General features: G+C 38.2%; 1 protein-coding gene across 3 annotated transcripts in view; it reads left to right on the plus strand.

Annotated features, from left to right (window-relative positions):
- DLG2 (discs large MAGUK scaffold protein 2) overlaps nt 1-16,357 on the plus strand; it is a 2,044,734-nt gene that overhangs the window by 1,130,335 nt on the left and 898,042 nt on the right. Inside the window, exon 1 of one of the 3 annotated variants that reach the window (XM_047877323.1) lies at nt 6,739-6,816. The exons of the other annotated variants lie outside the window; for them this stretch is intronic. Within the exon in view, the coding sequence (XP_047733279.1) occupies nt 6,739-6,816 (78 nt within the window). Of the gene's footprint in view, nt 1-6,738; nt 6,817-16,357 lie in introns of those variants that run through there. 3 annotated transcript variants of the gene reach the window in all.

Here is a 16,357-nt window from a genome sequence, read left to right on the forward strand (position 1 = left end):
TTGTGAAAAGGAAAAAAATGTTTAGAAGAAAATATAAGATAATGTACTTATGAACTTTGAATGTACACAGCATAAAAGAAAATGTTGATAAATTTTAGTATATTTTAATTTTTAGTGAGGATTCATATGTGTATAATAAAACATAAATGAAGTTTAAAGGAGTCAGCGATTGGGAGGCAATATTTTCAGCACCTATAATAAATAAGGAATCAGTGTCCAGAATACATAAAATAATTCCACAAATCAATAAGATAAATATAACTTAACTTAAAAATGGGCAAAGGCTATGAACAGAAGACAGTTCAAATTTCCAATAAACATATAAGATGCTAAGTCTCACTAGCAATCAAGACAAGGCACATGCAAACTACAAGAATATAACATTATGTATGATGTTTGGGAAAAATTATGAGGTCGTATTATACCATGTCATCTATAATATAACACTATAATATAACACATCTATAATATAACACTATAATATAATATAACTAATATAATATAGTATTAAACTACTAATTATATAAGTTGGTGAGAAATTTTTAATGAAAGTTCAAGATGGACATATCCTATGATCTGTCAATTATATTTTGAATTACCTCCTGTAGATAAAGTTATATGTACTTAGAGAAGTACAAGAATAGTTAGTACACATTACTTTGAGATGAATTTGAGGTTAGGTGGGGTGGAGAGATTTTGACTATGTTATAAAGGGTTTACTTCTTTAAAATGAATCTGAATCAAATATGGCAACATGTTAATAACATTCATTAAATCTAGGTGGTAGGCACACGGGTAGTGTCATATTACTCGCTTACATCTCAAGATGACTAAATATCATGAGTACACATTTAAAAGAAAAGGTATGTGAGATATTCAAACACCAAAGAATTAGTTTTGATGATTTTGGAATCAGAAAAAAAGAGATAGGTTTAGCCCATTATAATGAGATTCAATGGGCTTATTATTTATAGTAGTTCCAATATTTTTTCCACACTTGTCTGTAACTGATTGTTTCTTCAAGGCAGAAATATATCCATGTGCAACTGGGTCAGTTTGTACACATTCATTCTGATATACATATAAAGTTATAGTGACCATTTTTGCTATTCATACAAATAAAACATACAGAGAGATTAAGCTATTCCTTTGCCTTTTTATATACATTGGTACTAATTATTGTGCTTTTTCCAGCTAACATTTATTATTGTGCTTTTATCATAAAGAAACCAAAAAACTTATATTCTTCCTGATTTCCCACATTATTTTTCACACATCTGTTAGAAAGCCATCCCACACTGACATTTCTTTATACATTTGTTCTCCCAATCATATAGGACTCCCTGAAAGGAGGATATCTTACTCATTTTGGGGCCCCTAGTGTTTGATGTGAAATAAAAATCAATACATTTTTGTGGAAAAGTATTGCTTACTTTTTTAGTCATACAAGTAACAATACTGATATATTCTCATTGTAGAAGACTCACATATTACACAACCATACAGAGCAAAATGTAACTGTTTTTATCTTCCTTTCCCACTACTCTCTATAGAGGTAACTGATACCAACATCTTGGTATTCCTGTGAATTAAAGTTAAATATTCTGTTTATACTCTTTCAGTCACAAATTCTATGTGGTATGTATCTGACACCTGGTTTTTAATAATAGGATAATATCAGATGTTAACCAAAGGACTATAAATATGAATGTCACATATGCAAGCAACTCAAATATCTGAACGTTTATTGGTTTCGTACATTAACTTGTTTATGTCTCAAACATGCATTTTCTTTGGTGTATGTTAAACGCCTAACCTAGATAGATTTTCAAGCTACCACATACTAGTTTCTAGGGTTTAATGTTTACTCTGTTATTATAATTATCTGTGATATATTTAGGTGTTTTTTGAAAGGAAATCATTCACGTGCTAGGCAGAAAATGTAGTTGTATAATACTTAATTGCTTGATTTAAACATTGCATTTACCTTGAGAATTCAGGGGAGGCTCACACAGTGTGTGTGTTGAGGCATGAACCCAAAGCTGCTTAAAAGGATTAATATTGCCTCTCATAGTCAGCTGCACTGGTAGGCTTCTGTCATATGAGAGGTATTAAAAAAGAAATTATAAAGGAAAAAGTCTGTCCAGGTACTGATGATATACAGATGGAAAGCATCTGAAAACTTGTTTCCCTGACACAGCAGAGCTGCAAAAGTTATTTATCTCAATCAGCAGAGCAAGGGTTAGAGACTATTAGAAGTTACTGTAGGCAGCTGCCGCCTTGTTTTACAGCAGACACATCCACTCAGAGAGAACCCAGGGAAGATGGTTGTACAACTATGGCCATGACTTCATCCCATTGACAAGGCACCCATCTTCAAAAAACTTTTACAACTGAAAATCTGTGGCTATGCTTCTATCAACTCTTCTAGTCTTTCCAGTTTGAGGCTTTTCCTGTTTCGCCATAGACACTTTGAATAAATATAGTTTGGACACCTACATTGTGCTAAGCATTAATATGGGCATGGGTCTTGACTACAAATGACTTACTCCACACTGTCCTTTCTACCACCAATTGTCTGTTTAAGGAACAGTAGTTATTGTTATTTTCAAAGTAAAATCTTAGCTGGTAGGCCCAATTTATTTTCTTGAGAACTCCATCCTGTAAAAGTTAATAAAGCCTCTGGGTCAGGTGTGTGAAGAAGGTCATTAAAGGTTGAATATAAAAGCAAAACCAACCAACAAAATGATCAAACATCAAAGATCTCTCCAAGCTCCAGTTTTAGTGACTTAGGAAATCTTATCTTATGAAGAAAGTGCAAACATTATTTTCTGATCTGGCAGTCCCATCAGAGTAAATTAACATTCTTTGATTCCCTCTATGATATCAGTGGTTTGAAAGCTCAACATTTTTTTTTCTCACCTCTTTATGGACTAATTCCATCTTAAAATATTACAAACAGAAATTTCTACTCATTAATTTTGGGAGGGTTGCCCCCCACCTTTCCCCTTTCTTTCTACTTTATTCTGTTCACTGAATAGTCTTTCAACTAAAACATGGTTTGGACAACCTTGTATGCAGGAGTAATGAATACCTTTAGCATCATATTAGGGTAAGCTGTGATCCTGCTGAGTAGCTCTTTGAAAACTAAGCAGGAGTTATCATTTACTTATTGCTGGATTTTTATGGCACTTTTCCCCCAAAGACTACAGGGTGCGATGTGGAAAATTTTGCACAGGGGCTGTTGAAGAGTGACAAAAGGAAATTCAAAAAAAGTCACATTCATAGGAAGTCAGAACTTGGGGCAAAAGAAACAGCTGATGGCAAAACCAAACTGTGGGTGGCAGGTATGCACATTGAAGAAGGTAGAAGGATCTGGGTTGCCCCAAGGGTTCTGCTGTTAGCTTTTCAGATCACTGAGTCATTGTGCCAGAGCCTTAGCCCCTGGTGAATATCACACATTTCTGTTCAGTACTCACATGAAGACTCATAATCAGAATCATAGACTTAGAGGGCAGAGAGGGGCCTTAAAAATCATCTGCATTATTGTCTTGCTGTACAGATGAGGCAGATCAAAGAGAACAAGGAGCTTAGAAACAAAGCCAGTGTTAGCACTCAGGTTGTTTATTCATTCAACAAACACACATTGATTTCATTGTGCTAACCACCACTTAAGGCACCATTTGTTACCTTAGCAAGTAACATAAACATGGGTCTTGACTACCACTGTCCTATCCTACACTGTCTTGTTCTGCCTTCAGTTCCTACAAGGATATCTACTATAGGAATCCCACCTTATCTATGGGTTTACTTCTGAGGTATCAGCTACCTGCAGTCAACCACTGTAAGGAAGCAGATAATCCTCTTTAAGACCTGCACTGTTGGTGGGAATGCAAACTGGTGCAGCCCCTCTGGAAAACAGTTGTGGAGGTTCCTCAAAAAATAAAAAAATAGAACTACCCTATGACCCAGCAACAATACTACTAGGAATTTATCCAAAGGATATAGGAGTGCTGATTCATAAGGACACTTATACCTCAATGTTTATAGCAGTGCTGTCAACAATGGCCAAATCATGGAAAGAGCTCAAATGTCCATCAACTGATGAATGGATAAAGAAGAGATGGTTTATATATACAATGGAATACTACTTGGCAAAGAGAAAGAATGAAATCCCACCATTTGCAACAATGTGGTTGGAAATGGAGGGTATTATGCTAAGTGAAATAATCAGAGAAAGACAGATCTCATGTTTTCACTCATATGTGGAACTTGAGAAACTTAACAGAAGACCATGGGGGAAGGGAAGGGGAAAAAATAGTTTCAAACGGAGAGGGAGGCAAACCCATAAAAGACTTAAATACAGAGAACAAACTGAGGGTTGATGGGAGGGATGGGGGAAAGAGAAAAGTGGGTGATGGGCATTGAGGAGGGCACTTGTTGGGATGAGCACTGAGTGTTGTATGTAAGCAATGAATCGTGAGAATCTACCTTCAAAACCAAGAGCACACTGTATACACTGTATGTTAGCTAACTTGGCAGTAAATTATATTAAAAACAAAAACAAAAACAAAAAACCAACCAAACAACAAAGACTTATCTGGGGAAGGTCAGCTGTAGCCTAAGGCTATATCACAATGCCTGACATCACATACCTCACTTAATCTAATCATGTAGGCATTGTATCATCTCACATTATCATAAGAAGAAGGATGAGTACAATATAATCAGTTACTTTTGAGAGACCATACTCACATAACTTTCCTTACAACATATTGTTAGAACTGTTCTTTTTTTATTATTAGTTACTGTTAATCTCTTCTTGTGACTAATATAAGTTAAACATTATCATTATCATAGATATGTATGTATAGGAAAAATATATATAGTATATATAGGTACCATCCATGGTTTGGTTTGGTACCATTCATGGTTTCAGGGATCCACTGGGGATCTTGGAATGTATACCCCACAGATAAGGAAGGAATTCAGCACATCTTATAAAAGAGCTTTTGGTTGACTGAAGACCCAACTCTCTTTGAAAGTAAACCTCAAGTGTGGGGCGCCTGGGTGGCGCAGTCGGTTAAGCGTCCGACTTCAGCCAGGTCATGATCTCGCGGTCCGGGAGTTCGAGCCCCGCGTCGGGCTCTGGGCTGATGATGGCTCAGAGCCTGGAGCCTGTTTCCGATTCTGTGTCTCCCTCTCTCTCTGCCCCTCCCCCGTTCATGCTCTGTCTCTCTCTGTCCCAAAAATAAATAAATGTCGAAAAAAAAAAAAAAAAATTTAAAAAAAAAAAAAAAAAAAAAAAAGAAAGTAAACCTCAAGTGACTTAGAGTGAGAGAAGGGAATTCTTTTCCAAAATCTGTGTGTTGACACTCTTTGGACCATAGGTGCTCTTAGGGCAGTTCTGTCAGATCAGCTGGAAAACATTTACTGGATTGAGTCTCATCTGTCATTGGAAGGAAAATTTTCCCTGCCAACATGAGCAGTCTATTTTTTTGCCATCTAGTAGGATGGGGAAAGCTTAACCATTATCTCTCATTGGAGGAAAGACTTGTCCCTTAAAATTGACTTTATCTTTAAAAAAGCCTCACATAATAGTCTAAGCCCTAATAAGATACTTGGAATTGAAAGCACCTGGTGGTAGAATCAAAAGCGAAAATTCTTCAAAGGAGCATGGTTTAAGAGTTTGCTGTAAATCTGTGTTCCCAAAAGCGATTATTACAGTTCTTCATCTAACACTGGATATTACTGCAAGAAAACCCTGGGGTTAAAAAGGAGAAGATTGCTGCACTTTAGTTTAAAGGTAGATTTAAGCCCCTCTCCCATCTCCCAGTCATTGAAATTTGAGAAAATGTGTGCTTATAAAAGAGGCCCTGGTTGCTTTAGAGTAGAACCCAGGAATTTGAAGACTAAGGACATCTACCCTAGCATTTAGGAGTGCACTGTTTCTTCCTCACTTTGCCCTTTGTCCTAGTCCAGTCTCCAAAGAAATAAAGTGTTGCTCTTGCAAGCTGTAGATAACAATGGCTGATAATCAGAGATAAGACTTTCCTTGGACCAAAAGAAGTTGAGGAGGGGAGACAAAGGAGGGACACTTCTGTTTCCAGCCATCCTAACAGCTGGAAATTCTTGGAGGTTCAGAGCAGGATTCAGGCTCCAGGGACACCTGTTTGTGCCCTCAGGGCCAGCTCCGTGGTGGCCTTGCCTCTCCCCCAATGCCTGGCAGCTCCTGTATTGGCTGATTTACCTGCGAGGCTGTATGTGGATCTGTCTTTCCGCGGCCACTGCCGCCAGCACGTACTGTCAAGACAGAGGGAAGCCAAGCGAGGAGTGCAAATGCCGGAGCCTAGATCGGGAGGTGAGCCGCCTCCCGGAGGAGTTGACTGCGGCTTCCTTTCCTCCTGACACACATGGAGTTTGGTGACGGTGCCCAAGGACTGCAGACAGATACTTAGCGACTGGATGTGTAAGAGCTGGCTCCTGAAGGCAGCACCCGCCTCACCCGGACCTCCTGCTGGCAGGATGTAAATATACCTGCAGACCGGCCAAACAGGACTGCCTTCCCCCAACCCCCTCCTTCCTCCCACCCTCTCCCTCGGCTAACCAGCATGAGAGGAACTGAGAAAGCAACAGCCTGCAAGTGACAGCTCCAGCCGGATTCCGTTTGTCTCTGAGCCGAGGTGGGAAGTTGATTGTGCAGCAGCTTCATTGTGAATTCCTTCCATTGGCATCGCTATGTTTGCCTCTATCTGGTATGCCAAGAAGCTGGGTCGCAGGTTCGTGCACAATGCCAGGAAGGCAAAATCAGAAAAGGTATGGAATGAGTGGGGATGAAGATTACCTTTCCGATTTGCCAACTGTCTGCTCTGGACTGCTAGTCTGAGTACAGACGCAGTCTTTATTAGCTTGGGATGAGAACCTGCTTCTCACTGTGAATGTAGTCCATGCCACTTACACAAGGGGTAACTCTTGGAGCCTTGCTACTTAGGGATGGAGCATTGGGGGTTAAGCAGGATCATCCGCTATTCAGAGTATTTGGTGAAATCCTCAATTGATAGAGTGTCTGGACAGAGACTTAATATTCCTTTTTAGGGTGAAATCAATTGAGCAGCTGAAATATTTGCTTCTTCCAGGAGCTCTCTAGTAAACTTGTTGCTATACTGCATTATTTTAATTCCTACCGTGTTTGGTTCTGAAGGGGGCATTATAAATCCCTGAGTCTTCCTCCAGTACTTGTGTCCTCGGAGCACATATTTGGGACTTTCAGTAACACTGACCAGACTTCACAGGGGTGCTTGGTATCTTTTCAGATCAACCAAGCCATCATTTCAAGTGTTTACAAGAAGTAAGAATTATATTTGTAATTGAATGGTCATGGCCATTTAGAGAATGGCTTTGTATTTCTTTTATTCAGCATGACTAGTTGTTTGCTCCTAGAGAATATCTGTGTAGATTTCCCTCATTAGTTATCTTTCTCTAAGAAAATAAAATGGCCTGGAAGTCTTAAGATGCATTACAAGCTTTTATTTCTAATCTGTCCTCTGCTTTTGGAGGCACTGACCAAACTGTCATATTAAGGACATTTGGGGTCCAATTTGATAGGTGCTGGGGAAACTTCCTTAGGTAACAAAATTTTGTGAAACTGAGATTTTTCCTTATTTCTCTGAGGATCTTTGGTCCAGTTTCCTTTCTGCCTTAAATCTCCTCGTGAGATTGACCCAGAGATGGTTTTCCTGACCAGTGGCATAGTCCTTCCTCTTAACTGCAAATGTTCCTTCACTTTGACTTGCTGTTTGTTCCTTCTGAGTGGGAATGTTGATAACATAAACAAGAATCCAGGGATAAACCGACCTGTGATTGTAGTGTGAAAAGAGAAAACATCATTGGAGTTCTGACTTTTTGGGTTGTAGCTTTTTAGAATGTCCAGATCTGACGATTGTAGAATGATGACAGACTTGTTATTTAATGGCACTTGTGGTGGGGGAGGAGGGCAACGTTAGGGTAGAATTGATCCCTTTCCTATTCTGTATATCCTAGGTAATACTATTGTAAAAATTGTCATGTACCAGCAGCTTATATATTGAACAGTTGGGTTTTGTTTTTTGCTTCTCAAGTAATTTTTAAGGAAAGAGACTTGTAAGTAGGTCTTTTATTGGAGCAAATGTTTTCAAAAAGTGCCTTCTTCTTAGGAAAATTATAGGTTGTATGGATGAGAGAACTGTCAGGACCACAAATGGCTCTGAAAGCCACAGGGAGATAATGCCTTACACCAAATTAGTATGCATAGGAAAGTTGAATCTCACGGTGGCACTTAATTCAGGCATGGGCCTAAATGTGGAGAACAGCAGTCTGAAAATACTTTGTATAGAACCTAAAGGGATGGTAATTCAACAACATAACATGGGCTTCTGCTTCCTGAGAGTGGGGAGAAGCTGGTAAAGGGCCTTTGGTACCTATCTCCCTTTCATTTCTATGGTGGCTGATGCTTAGAATAGGTAAGAAGAAATCAAATATGGGGTTAAGGGTTTTAAACTATTTGTTTTTCTTACTCAGGGAGGAAAGAAATTAACATTGGAGAACTGAAGTTTTGTTCTCTGAGTGATACAGACCAAAGGAAAATGATTAACTTGAATGCCCTTGTGCTATCCAGGGGAACTAGGAGGAGTTAATTTTGAACACTAGGTGATGAAAACTAACATGAAAATAGCATCTTTTTTTTTTTTTTCATGGAATTTGTATTCACAGAGTTCCTGGAGTAAATTAAAAGGTATACTGCCTTGAACAATGAAGGCCCTCAGTTGATGCATGGTGAATGGAAATAGTTTATTTATTCTGTGTACTTAATTTTATTACATGCCTTATTTAAACCAACTATTGTGGATTAATATTTTGTCTAATGAGTTCAGTAATATAGTTTAACTAGGAAGGCAGTTAACAAATGACACTGCAAGCCGAATAAATTCACATAAAGTATTACTATAGCATCAGAGATCACATAATTGCAAACACAGAGGGTGTATAAAGTGCTGCTGACTATATGTTGTCATGCTTTATTATAAAATGGAGGAAGATGAATAAAATTAGATAATTATTAAGTTTTATTTAGACAATGACTGTTATATTTAAATGTGAAAGAATTATTGATAGATTCATAGCATGTTGTAGCATTTAGGGATATAAATCTATATCACAGATAGTGCTTGTGATTTTATCTTAGTACCCTCTGTAAATTTTGGCTTCTTTTTGCAATAGGTAGCATAGTTTATTTCCTCCTACTCTAATAAAACAACCTGCACCCATCATAGCCCATCAGTCCTATTTTAGCATTCAGGTATGATCTGGTAAGTGTATTCCTCAAGGCTGGGGTTAATTGAAAAGCTAATTGGGAATGTGCAGGCCTAAATGCCATCCCTAAACATGCAGTATGCCTTATTCATGGTTGCCTGGTCTACTGTTTAACCTCATTCAATGCCAATAGAATTAAATAGCAACATGGAACATAATAATAAGCATAACAATAGTATTAATGAGAGTCTCTATCTATACACATTATACATCAGGTACTTTATGCATAGAGTTTCATTTAATCTTCACAGCAACCCTGTAAGGTGGAAATTGTTTTTCTTGAGTCCCAAAGAAAAAAGTAGCTATCCCAAGGTCACAAAGTTAGTAGTAAGCATCAGTACTTGAATTTGAGCCCAAGTTCACCCAAGCTATTCCAAAAATGACTCCTTGTGTCTATAGTGTTCTTTTCCATCCATCTATCATTTACCTATCTTGTCTGAATAAAGTTAATCATTCCTTCTTATCCTGTCTCCCTCTGTTTTGATATTAGAATTTGATAGTCATGAGGTTTACAGAAGCAAAGTTACCGATCCTGTAACTCAGCCCTCTTATTTCTGATAAGACTATACCTAAGCTGCCTTGAATAGACGATTGTCTATCCTGTTTTAAAGACTTTACACTCTTTGTCCTCTTTAGTTGGGTAAGTATAGCAAGCTATCATCTTGGCACCTATTATTCCTTCCAAATAGCTAGTAATTGTCATATCATCATCACCTAAACATTGGCATTTATACTCATTGCTAATCCTATTGAAACCAAAAATGTCTTTCATCAAAGAGAACCAAAATTCTTGGCAATTGTAGATGCACTTTCTTTTTAGAGTGAGTCAAAGATATTAGGTGATTCACATTGTCATTTTCCAAAAAAGAAAAGCAAAAGGCTCTTTGTTATTCTTTCATTAAAAAGACAGTTTGTGCATACCAATAAATTCTGTGAACAAAACTACCTTAAATGTGATGATATGAAATCAAGACTACTGGGCTGAAAAAGAATACCTCCATTTGAGTAATTATTCTTTCTTTATTTTTTTGACCCTCTGTAATTAATTCAGACATTAGTGTCTTACTTTTTTGCCTTTTTGTCACATTTCAACTTAAATTGCTTAATTTAGTCCATCTCTAGATTGTATTACTCTGAAAGGGCAGCTGAAGAAACTTAAGATAAATTGAAATGCAATTTCTGGTGACATAATAATATGCAAGATTATAAAACACTTGAAATTGTGAACCTTCACTGCCCCATCAGCATTGCTTCTTTCATTTGTTTTTGTCTTAATTTTTATATTTATTTTTATTTTAAGCGTATACCCTGAAAAGTAGATGCATGATGCATTTAGGAAAGACTGGCAACTATCCATCATCTGATAGACACAACTGTGGATGAGCTTTTCAGTGATATATAACTTACAAGAGAGGTAACTGAGACCAAATAGCCTGACATTAGGCCATAAAGAATTCTTAAGGAATTCTTTAAGAATTAGCACACTGATTCTACCCTCCTTTCCATCTAAACCAAACACATTAAATCAACATAAACTAAAATGAAGGATAATCTAGTAATGGATTTGCTGGCAGTATGGCCAATGAGAGACAGTAATGTCCTGGGTGACCCTAGTATACATTAAAGGCATTGAGCTTAAGGTGAGGACATGAGAAAGGAAATTAAATTAGTCCTGTTCTTTGCTATCCAGCCTAAAGCCACTCATTGTGGCTCCTTTGTGCCTCAGTTTTCTCTTTGTGAAATGGAAATAATACCTATGCTTTAGTAGAGCCCCAGTGTCCTCAGGATACAATCCAAACCCCTTAACATGGTCTACAAGGCCAATCATGATATGGTCTCTGCTTCCACCTCCTCCACTATACCTCGCCCCTCTTCCATGAGACTCTAAATTTTTTTTTAATGTTTATTTATTTTTGAGAGAGAGAGTGAGAATGTGAATGGGGGAGAGTCAGAGAGAGGGAAACACAGAATCAGAAGCAGGCTCCAGGCTCTGAGATGTCAGCACTGAGCCCGACGCGGGGCTTGAACTCACGGACCGTGAGGTCATGACCTGAGCTGAAGTCGGATGCTTCTCCGACTGAGCCACCCAGGCGCCCCTCTTCCATGACACTCTAAATCCAGCATTCTGTGCTACTTTCAAATCCCATGCTTTTTCTAGCTTCCAGGGTTTTTCTTATCCAATCTGGTTGACTAGCAAACCACAAGCAAGCCCTACCCCTCACTAATTGCTTGTCAACCTTAAATGACATCACCATCATTAGGAAACCTTCCCTGGTCCCTATAAGCGCAGGATGGGTCCTCCATTGGCTCCCACAGAAGGTTGTACATTGGCTGTAATCATGTTTACTTCCTTGTATTCCTCATTAGAATGTTGATTCTCTAAATGAAGGACTGTTCAATCTTGTTCACCTTATTTCAAGGCCTAAAAGAATGCCTGGAATATGGTTATCTCTCATACTCTGTTTCATTGACTAGCTTGTCATCAGCTGCAAGGTGCTCCATTATTTCATGAACTATTAAGGGGAAAAAATATTTTCAATGGAACTATAACGAATCATCAATTGCAAGATGCATCTTGATTTCAGAGATGTTCAAAATATAAAAAGAAAAGTTTATTTTTAAAATCAATACTTCAATACAATGAAGTATGGCATCGCTGAAAGAATGAATAATGAATGGGCTTATTTTGAGGATAAATGGGTTAATATAAATAAAGTGTTTAAGGTTACACTTGTTACCAGATCACTTTTATGTCTTTGCAAATCATAACAATACTTTGCAAAGGGAAATTTGATAGTCCTAAAATATGTTACATATTTTATTCTGTGCTGATCAGACTAAACTTGTATCATATGTCCTGTTTTGGATTTAGGAGGGTAAATGAATAGAGGGAAAATGGAAATGAAGGTTTTAGAAGAAATAGATTGAAAGCTATCAAACTGGGGCCATTTAGATTGCAGAAGACAAAGCTTACCGAGCCTCCTGGTCTCTCACTATATATTTATATGTCTAAACAATGATAGTTAACTTTTACTGAATTGTTTTTATGAGGTAAAAATTATGCTAATATGAGGATCTAGTGAGATAGTTACCATTATTAGAGCAAAAACACGTCATCATTAGCTGGCTGGGATTAGACACCATATCTGACTCTAGAGCTCAGGCTCTTAACTAGTAAACGATGCTCTGTATATATGTGTATATATGTGTGCATATGCTGTATGTTATACTATATATATGGTGCATGTTTACATTGAGCCAGATATCAAGTTTATTTTTCCCCATAAAAGATAAATATAAAAGTTAAATGTAAAATCAAAAATTTAGCTTTAGCATAAGAAGCAACATCCTGATGTTGAAGACTCTCCAATCCCCAGTGAATGATAGAATCTTCCTATGTCTATTTTTGCCCCATGGCAGATTGAAGAGTAGCCTGACCCAGAGAGAGATGGACAGATTGTCCTCTCAGGTCCCTTTCTTAGAGCCTTCTGAGTCTTTGAGAGCTCATCGGTCGTGAGCAGCAGCATGACTCAGCGCCAGTGTCTGCAGGCTGTGGTGACAGAGAGGACAGGTGTTTGTCCACACAAAATGCTGCCTTGCAGTTCTCCCTTGTCACCTGGCAGGTGAATCAAGCAACCAAATGGATGGTAGCACCTGTTCTGAAGTCCCAGCACTGCTACTCACCCTGGAAGAGCACAAAGTACAGCTGCTAGCAATACAAGGAGGGAGACAGAAGGGAAAGGATATGATAAGAAAAATGGCTAAAATGAAGGAGGGGGAGATAGGCTAGAGAAGAAGTTAGCAGGTCACAAAACCACTGTAAAATTGTTACTAATAATAGTAATGCCTTGCACAGTGACATGCACTTTACATTCATTATCTCATTTAATCCCCACTACAACCTTCTGTGGTAATCTTATTTTAGCTCCCATTGTATAGATAAAGAAACTGAGGTATAAGATTTTACAGAAATTGTCCAAAGTCATAAATAGTGGAACCAGCTTTCAGAGCCAGATCTGGATGAATCCAGAGCTTGTATCCCTAACTATTCATGTGCTCTTTAAACTTTTCTTGGAGTGGGTGAGCCAATGATGTAGAGAAGGGACAGACCAACACAGTGCTGTCTTTTCATCTACCTGTGCCTTATCACTCTTGAATAGCTATGTGGCTGGAAGTTTCTCATTGGGGGTCCTCTAGGAACCAAATATCCAGGCAGTCTACCTTCAGTACAGTTCACAGAACTTTAGTTGCAAAATGGCTTTGGTTTGGTTTTGTTTTGTCTTCAGTATCCTTTAGAACGGTATTTCTCTACCTGGTACCATTCAATGGCGTGACATTGAATGGTGAAGATGGAAGTGGAAGCTCTCCCATCTGACAAGATTAGCTCAACCATGGTGATTCTTGTAGAGATAAAATTGATCATCAGATAAAGTATATGTCTCATTTACTTATGTATATTTGGGGGGTTAATAGAGAAAACATCCCACTTTAAATAATGCCTTGTAGTATTCACTAATTTCATCTGAGTTAGTTTTATTTCCCCAAATAAATTACAAAAAAAATGTATTAAATTATTAAACCATTGTAGATTCTGTCTCATTTCACCAGGACACCTAGCACATAGTAGACCCTAAATAAACCCTGGTTGAATGATTGAATTGGATGGAGAACTCTGAGCTGTGTGGGAATAAAGACTGGATTAGGGGTCAGTAGGCCTTGTGTCAACTGCCCTGTCCCAACCACTTGTGCTAACCACTTGTGCTACTCGGTTAAGTCTCTTAATCTCTCAGGGTTCTTGGTCTGCAATCAGATTCCTTTCAATTCTAACATTCTCTGCTTCTAATCAAGATTTGCTGTAAGTCTGCTGAGTCCTTAGAGGGAAGGATTTGATCTTACTTCTCTTTGTGCTCCCCACACACATCTAGAAGAATGCCTAGCATTAAGAAAAATTAAGAAAATTTATGTCAAATGAATATACACAACAGACCTGGAATGTCTTTAGTATTGGTAAGAAGAATATAGAAAACTTACCCGTCTTCAAACTTGAAGCAAGATTAGAGACCCTCAGGGGCTTTTCTTTGTTAAGGAAATATGAGGGAGTTTATAGCTCTAGGGTAGGAGGCTGCAGTACTCTTTCTTTCCCACTCTCCATGCCACTAATACTGAAGTGAAACAAACTAACCAGCAGAATACCAGTGTTCTCTTCAACTACCAACAAGGATATGTCAAACTGTAAAATTTCCCAGCTGCTTTGTCCCACATGCCAGAAAATTACAGGCTTATATTTGAGCATGAAATGTTTGTTTCTTGAACCTTCTCAAATCTGAAAATTCTAGTTATGTAGGGAATCCCCACCCCACTTGCTGCGGACTGAATTGTGTCTCCCCACCCCAAATTCATATATTGAAGCCCTACCCCCCAATGTGATTGTATGTTGAGATGTGGAAAAGGCCTTTTAGGTGATAACTAAGGTTACATGAGATGGTAATAGTAAAGTCCTAATCTGATAGGATTGGTGGATTTGTAAGATTTCTCTCTTCCTCTTTCTATCTCTGCCTTTCTTTCTCTATCCTTCCTCCCTTCCACCCTCTCTTACTCTCTCTCCCTTTCTATGTTTCCCCCTCCCTCATTCACTCTCACTCTCCCCACTTCCCCACCCCCTGCCATGTGAGGACACAGTGAGAAGGTGGCAGTCTGCAAGCCAAGAGGAGAGCTCTCACCAGAAACCAATCCCTGGAGGAACGTTGTTCTTGGGATTTCTCATTCGCCAGAACTGTAGGGAAATAATTTCTGTTATAACATACCTGGTCTATGATATTTTGTTATGGCAGTTTGAAGACACTAATATACCATGGTGCCGTGATGGCGATGTATGGTGATGTTCAATGTTTAGTGCCTAGGGTCAGGATTTCATTGCTAGGGAGAAATGTATAACCAATTAAGTATTCTTTTCATTCAGACCATGTAAGTTCTAATAAATACACAGCCTTTGCAGGGTCATTATTATCTCCTCGTGTGAGATAGGAGAGGTTATTAAAATTAGTTAATTATTAAAAGGAAGGAGGGAAGAAGTAAATGGTGGGGCTCCAGGGTGGCTTAGTCGGTTAAGCATCCAACTCGATTTTGGCTCAGATCATGATTTCATGGTTCATGAGACCATGCTCCACACTGGACTCTGCACTGAGCGTGGAGACTGCCTGATATTCTCTCCCTTTTCTTCTTTCTCTGCCCCTTCCCCTTCTCACACTCTCTCTAAAAATATAATAAAATAATAATAATAACAATAATAATAATAATTTTAAAAAAGGTAAAAGGAAGGAATGAGTTGCTTTTGAAGGATCACTGTTCTTGTCTTCATATTCTGTTGTCTGATCAACAGAGCAAGAGGAGTGAAAGCTAACTATTCACCCAGCATATTGGATACAATTTTAAAAAATCAAAGTTCGTCAAATATAGTTCTTCCCTTTCACAACTACTTGTTACTCTAGGTCATTCTGATTCACAAACAGAAATTATTTGCTTTCTATACCATCCACTCCACAGTTCCTCAACATTAACTCTGGAAGAAAGTTTGTACTATGAAGAGGGCATCCAATTTTTCGCCAGCCTTTGCAGCAAGGTGTGATGAAATGAACATTGTCTGAGACAGAAATCAGTGTCATTGGTGTTCAATTTCATACCAGTATCCAAGTGTGCCATTTGACATGAGAAATTTTTGTGTCTCCCTCTCACAAAGAAACTAATCTGCTGAGAGGAAAAAGTGTATTACATGTGGGGGATTTGGAGAGGGCTGGTGGTTTGGAAGGTAAAAGAGAATAATAAAAATATTTTTTCTTCTTCTCTGAATATCAACCTGGCCTAGGACTTATTTTCATTTCATTTTTTTTTCTTAAACACCTTGGATAAATCCTTTGTCACCTTTATTGACCCCTTTTCTTTATACATTTTGTGAATGCTTTTGTTGGCACACCCAAGAACAACAGTATGGCAGTGGAAGCCTACAGCCTTA

This window comes from Prionailurus viverrinus, chromosome D1 (genome assembly GCF_022837055.1).
Source record: "Prionailurus viverrinus isolate Anna chromosome D1, UM_Priviv_1.0, whole genome shotgun sequence".
Classification (NCBI taxonomy): Eukaryota; Metazoa; Chordata; class Mammalia; order Carnivora; family Felidae; genus Prionailurus; species Prionailurus viverrinus.